The following is a 6000-nucleotide window of genomic DNA, read 5'->3' as shown; positions in this document are numbered from 1 at the left end:
TGGGCTGAAGGGAGGATGGCCAGTTCGCTGGAGGGCAGAAAGCAAGGGGAGAAAATAAGAGGAGAAAAGGCTGGAGAGGGCAATGGGGTTACAATGCGGCAGGGCCTTACAGCCATGTTCAGTATCTTGTCTTCATCCCAAGGACAGTGGGAAGGAAACCACTGGAGCATTTTAAGAAGAGTGGTATGATCTGATTTGTAATTGAGAAAATTACTCACAGGGAGTCGCTAGCCACATGAGAAGACCCTGAGTGTTAGCAGGTAAAGTTGTGGTCCCAGGAGACATGAGGGTAGGGTTGGGGTGTTGGTCCTCCTCTATATGCTTGTTCCTTGACTTTTTTACTGTCCTGAGTAAAAAAAATCCTGCCCAGGCTAATGTGGGCAGTATGTTCTCAGCAGAAAATGATCCTGCGAAAGGCCCAGAGGGGGGATGAAGATTAGGTTAGTCCCAGTGTCGGCCTTTAGTAGGGGATCCGGACCTGATACGTGGAAAGGAGATTAAGACTGCCCTTCTTTAAGCTCCACTTTTGCCATCTCCATTTCCCTTGCTCTAAGCCAAGTTGATTAAGCCCCCATCCCATCTTTACCCAGGGAAGAGCCCAGAACACCTGCTGCGGGTGTAGGATCCTCCCTGCCCTGCTGGCTTCCAGAATTTCATGGTGGGGGTACCCTGAGCCACCCACCTGGCGGTGGACGGCAAGATGAAAGGGGGCTATAAGGAGGGACATAGCCGTGCCCATCACAGATTCTGAAGACCTTGAGCTCAGATCTGAATGTGTGACCTTGGGCAAATCACTTCCTCTCCTGGGGCCTCGTTCCAGCATCTGCAAACTCAGGGTCGCCCCAAGTCCCCTCCAGCTGCGAGCGGGCCTCTATATCCCCGCAGGCTGGATGCTTGCTCGCGGCACTGCGCCAAGCCCCCGGGTGGGCGTGGGGCGGGGGCGAGCCAATGCCGAATCTCAAAGGTAAGGGGGTGTGCTCAGGAGGGGGGTGGAGACCGCGGGGCGGCGCCAGGAGGACGCCGCACACACGGCCGTGCTCCCAGCCCCTCGGCTGGGCGCCGGCCCCGGGGGCCAAGAGGTTACGTAAGGAGCCGGGCGGCGGGAGCGGGGCGGGGCGGATACCGCCCGAGCGCAGCAGCCCAGCCCCCGGCGACCAAGACCCCGCCCGCCCGCCCGCGCCTGGTGTCGGCGGCGGCGGCGGCGGCGGCGGCGGCGGCGGCGGCGGCGGCGGCGGCGGCAGGCGCGCAGCCCCGCGGAATGGAGCGGCGCCGGGGCTGAGCCGGGCGCGCACGGGCTGCCGCATGTGCCGCGCGGGGAGCGGCTGCAGAGCGGGCGGAGAGCGAACACGAGAGGCCCCGTCGGAGCGGCAGCCGGAGCAGCGCCGGAGATGGGGTGAGTGAGACCGCGCCGCGCGCACCCCGCGCGCAACCCCAGAGGGGCTGCGGGGCCGCGGCTCGCGTCTCCCGGGCTCGGAGCCCCGAGAGCGAGCGCGCCCCTACACCCCGCGCCGGGACCCTGGAGCCAGCGAGCAGTCGGCTCCCGAGAGCCTGAGGCCGCCTGACTCCGCGCCCTCCGGCCCGGCGCGCGGACACCGGTCAGGGGCACCCCGGCCTGGGCGCGGACTTTCAGCTCCGCGTCCGTGGCCTTTCCCCTCCCAGGCAGCCCGGGCACGGGCGCGGGGGCACCGGGCGGGGACAGGCACCCTGGCCGGCCTCCGTGCTTCGGCCATTCCGTGGTCCCCTCGCTCCGGGCGCGATCAACTCCAGGGCCTGTGTTTTGGAGTCTAAGAAGCAGTTAGTCTTTCTGCACGATTGGGTTTATTACAAACAAAATGAAAATCGAAGTTTTCCTGGAAAGGGAACACACCAAATAATAATAATCCCCAGTGTAGTAATAGTGGACTTTGAGTCTGCTTTGAGATGACTGAGGATGTGTAGATAAGGCTTCAGTCTTTGAAACAACTGAGTTGATGCTCAGGAGAGAAGTTGAAGTACTCTGTCGAAGTGACTAATGCTTCTGAGTATATAAAGTAATTTAAAAAGCAGAATTGATTTCTCCTTGGCGTCTCTCTGAGCAGTAGGCGCTGTGAGTCAGGCAGCCGCTGTGCTAATCACAAAATTAACTCCTTACATCTGCTTACCCGATGTGAGCCCATATTGATGATGTGCTGTGCACACTCAGGGAACGGTTGCTATTCCCATTGTACAGATAAGGAAACTGAGGCCTGAAGTGGTGGGGTGATTTCTCCCAGGTTGGGCAGGCAGCTGATGAGTGTTTGTAGAAGGACGCTGAGCGGATCGGCAGAGGGGAAGCCACAGCCTGACTGTGGGCTTGGGAGTGGGGGGTGGGTAAGTGAGCCAGAGTTCCTGAGTCTCTGTGTCCCCTGCTGCTAAGTTTAGCGGCCTTCAAACAGCTTCTCAAGACCCAAAGACTTCTGCTGGGTGGGTCTAGAGAGCTTGCTCTCCTGTATGGGATTGGTGAGGAGTGGAAAGGGGAAGGATTGTCCTGGTGGCCTGACCCAGCTCTCATGGGTCAGTGGCTTTGTTGCACCTTACTCCTTACTTTACTCCAGGTAAGTTTCTGGAGTAATTCTACCGAGTGAATTTTATCTGTGTGGTCTGTAAAGTGTTTGGAGGAAACAGAGGGAGGTCAAGAGGAATTTTGAGAAGGGAAGTGTGAGAACTCCAGACCAACATGGGCAGGTCAGGGGGGACAGAGAGGGGCCAGGAGATTTGCTTAAGACATTGGTGCGGATCCAGACTTCACACATGCAGAAGGTGTGAGTGATTCTACCAGAGGCAGCCTGGCTGGGAAGCAGTTTTTCTGTAACATTGCCAGTGACCTCTTGGTCAGCGATGAAAGGGCTGCTCTTTGTGCAGTGGGAAGCTTTGAGGCTCTCAGATTTCATACTTTAAAAAAAAAAAAGTATGGGAAGAAGGAGTTCGCAGATGTAGGTCTCAAGATGGAAGATAAAAGGGATCTGGGTAATTTTAACACTCTCTCTCCCCCCTCCCCCCAGCCAACACAAAACCAACCCAACACACTTGCATGATCAAAAACAAATATTTAAGTTCTGTGGTTGAGAACAAATAGTTCTGTGGAAATGAAAACGTTTACTCATAAAAGCTTAAAGAAAATGTCAGAAAATAATTTTTGTTTGTAGAGAAGCAGGGAGGAGTAGCTTGGAGATTTTGTTTAAACATTGAATATGCCTTTCATGTAATTTTAACATCATCTGATAAATATCTATTACTCACTTCTTGTAGGTAACGGTTGGTTTGTAACTCCTACCTACTTCTGCCATTTTAATATATCCACCTCTTCTATAATTTATTTGAACGTACAAACCATGGCTGTAAGTTGAGATGGAGCTAAGGGCTGGGTAAGCAGTACAGACAGAGGAGGGTGGAGGGAGCCATTTTAACCGAAAATAGAACCAATGTCATCCTTTCCGAGAGTTGAGTAGGATGGAGGGGGATGAACCAAGAAAGGGCAGCCAGTAGAAAGTCTTGCTGTGATCCTACAGCTTTGTCATGGCTCTACTGTCTAGACATGACCAAGATTTAAGGGAAAAAAACAAAAAAACCCTGAGTTTATCTCTTCCCCACTTAAGATGCTTTTCCTCATTCAGATGTTCACTGCTATTTCCCGCTTCTCTTCTGAGAAGTATTTTGCATTAAGTGTGTGGTTTCCCCAGTAAGTTTGTGTTCTCACTTCCCAAGGAAGCTGCTTCATACCTTCTCCCCTTCTCAGACCTCTCTCTCCTCCCCATGCACACCTTGCGTCCCTTTTCATTGACAAAATAGAGCCACAGTCCAAGGAAAAGCCTCATCTTCCTGCCACGCCTACAGTCCCGTGTGCAGCTGCTCCTGTGTTTTCCTTCCCACCTGTTGTCCTACCAGAGGCTCACCCCTCCTGGCGGACCATTCATCCCATCCCCTTTCACCTTGTCAGGGAACATTTCTTGTTCTCTCACCTTCCTCTCTCTCCAAGGTCTTTCCCATCAGTGCACAAACATGTTTTAGTTCAGTGCTGTCCAGTAGAACTTTCCACACTGATGGAAACATTCTGTATCTGCATGGTCCAGTACCGCTGCCACCAGCCACATGTGGCTCTGGGGCACTTGAAATGTGGCTAGTGCGACCGAGGACCTGAATTTTTAATTCAAGTTTAAATAGCCACAAGCGGCTAGTGGCCGCCATATCGGACAGCACAGCTTTAGCATCTCTCGTTTTACATCCCTGTCCTTCTTCTGTTCCACCTCTTTGCTCCCCTTCACCTGAAAACATCTCAAAAGAGATATCCAAACCCACTGTCTCCATTCATTTCCTTCACCTACCATTTGTTAGCCCTTCACAGTCTACAGTCTGGCTTCTGTCCCCACCTCTTCCCCAGAACTGTTGGGTCACTGATGACCTTGTCCTTGTCTTCCTGCCCTTCTCAGCAGCCTTCCTCCGCCATGGCCACTCCCTCCTCCTTCCCACCACGCTCTCCTGGGTTTCCCCTTCCCTTCCTGACGGCTCCTCTTCAGTCTTGCTGCTGGTTGCTCCTCTTTCTGACCTCAGTGTGATGGGGTGGGTTGTTTAGGAACTTGTCCTGGTTCCTTCTTGCTGTCAACACTCTCTTCCTAGGTAATGTTATCCCATCCCAACCCCACCCCACCATGGCTTTTTAAAATTTTTTAAGTTTTAAAATTTTTATTTATTTTGCGGTACGCAGGCCTCTCACTGTTGTGGCCTCTCCCGTTGCGGAGCACAGGCTCCGGACGCGCAGGCTCAGCGGCCATGGCTCACGGGCCCAGCCGCTCCGCGGCATGTGGGATCTTCCCGGACCGGGGCGCGAACCCGTGTCCCCTGCATTGGCAGGTGGACTCTCAACCACTGTGCCACCAGGGAAGCCCCTTTTTAAAATTTTTTATAAATTTATTTATTTATTTATTTTTGGCTGTGTTGGGTCTTCGTTGCTGCGTGCAGGCTTTCTCTAGTTGTGGCGAGCAGGGGCTACTCTTCGTTGCAGTGCGCTGGCTTCTCATTGCGGTAGCTTCTCGTGTTGCAGAGCATGGGCTCTAGGCGCTCGGGCTTCAGTAGTTGTGGCACGCGGGCTCAGTAGTTGTGGCTCGCAGGCTCTAGAGTGCAGGCTCAGTATTTGCGGTGCACGGGCTTAGTTGCTCTGCAGCATGTGGGCTTTTCCCAGACCAGGGATCGAACCAGTGTCCCCTGCATTGGCAGGTGGATTCTTAACCACTGTGCCACCAGAGAAGTCCCCCCATGGCTTTAAATACTCTCTATATGCTGGTGACTCCCATGTTTGTATTTCTAACACAGCCCTTTCTCAGGGCTTCCTGCTCTTGTCCACGCATGGAGCTCTTGATATTCCTTCCAGATCTCTCCTTCCCTCTTTCTTCCCCATCCCAGTCCATGGCCCCACCGTCCACCCATTTACAAGAGTCGTCCTTGATTCTTCTCTCCCTTACCCCTGACATCCAGGCTGTCAGTGGGTCCCAGGGGTTCTACTTCTGGGATATTATCTGGGGTGCATTCTCCTCTCCCTAGAATCATAGCTCCTACTCTAGTCCTGGCCACTGTAGCCTCCTTCCTGGACTAACTTCCTAACAGTCCCCCCAGCTTCCACTCTGGGGTGTCTCCAGTCCATTCTCCACATGGGAGCCCGAGTGATCGGCTTTTCAATCAGGTCACATCACTCTTTTCCTTAAGCACCCTCCAGCCGATAGGCAGCTGGCTTGTGCCCCACCATCCCAGTCACTCTGGGCATCCCTCACTGCCTTCTGCTAACACTGGCCTCCTTTCTTTTCTTGCCCTGCCTGGGAGGTCTTTGAACTTGCTCTTCCCTCTTCCTGGAATGTTCTTGCCCTGACTCTGCAAATACCTTCCTCCTTCTCATCCTTGGCATTTTGACATCAGGATCTCCTGCTCAGGGAACTTTCCTGACCACCCCTGTTAAATGCTGACAGTAGCCACACTTTGTTCCCACAATTGCTC

General features: G+C 53.8%; 1 protein-coding gene across 7 annotated transcripts in view; it reads left to right on the top strand.

The window, feature by feature from the left end:
* The first annotated feature begins 1115 nt into the window (after positions 1–1115).
* HOMER2 (homer scaffold protein 2) overlaps positions 1116–6000 on the top strand; it is a 104724-nt gene continuing 99839 nt past the window's right edge. For all 7 annotated transcript variants that reach the window (XM_067698169.1, XM_067698178.1, XM_067698159.1 and 4 more), the window contains exon 1: positions 1116–1393. In XM_067698169.1, coding sequence (XP_067554270.1) covers positions 1389–1393 — 5 coding nt within the window. In that variant the 5' untranslated portion in view covers positions 1116–1388. The remainder of the gene's footprint in view (positions 1394–6000) is intronic.

This window comes from Pseudorca crassidens, chromosome 1 (genome assembly GCF_039906515.1).
Source record: "Pseudorca crassidens isolate mPseCra1 chromosome 1, mPseCra1.hap1, whole genome shotgun sequence".
NCBI lineage: Eukaryota > Metazoa > Chordata > Mammalia > Artiodactyla > Delphinidae > Pseudorca > Pseudorca crassidens.
The sequence above is the reverse complement of the archived record's forward strand: the minus strand, read 5'-3'. Positions and strand labels throughout refer to the sequence as shown.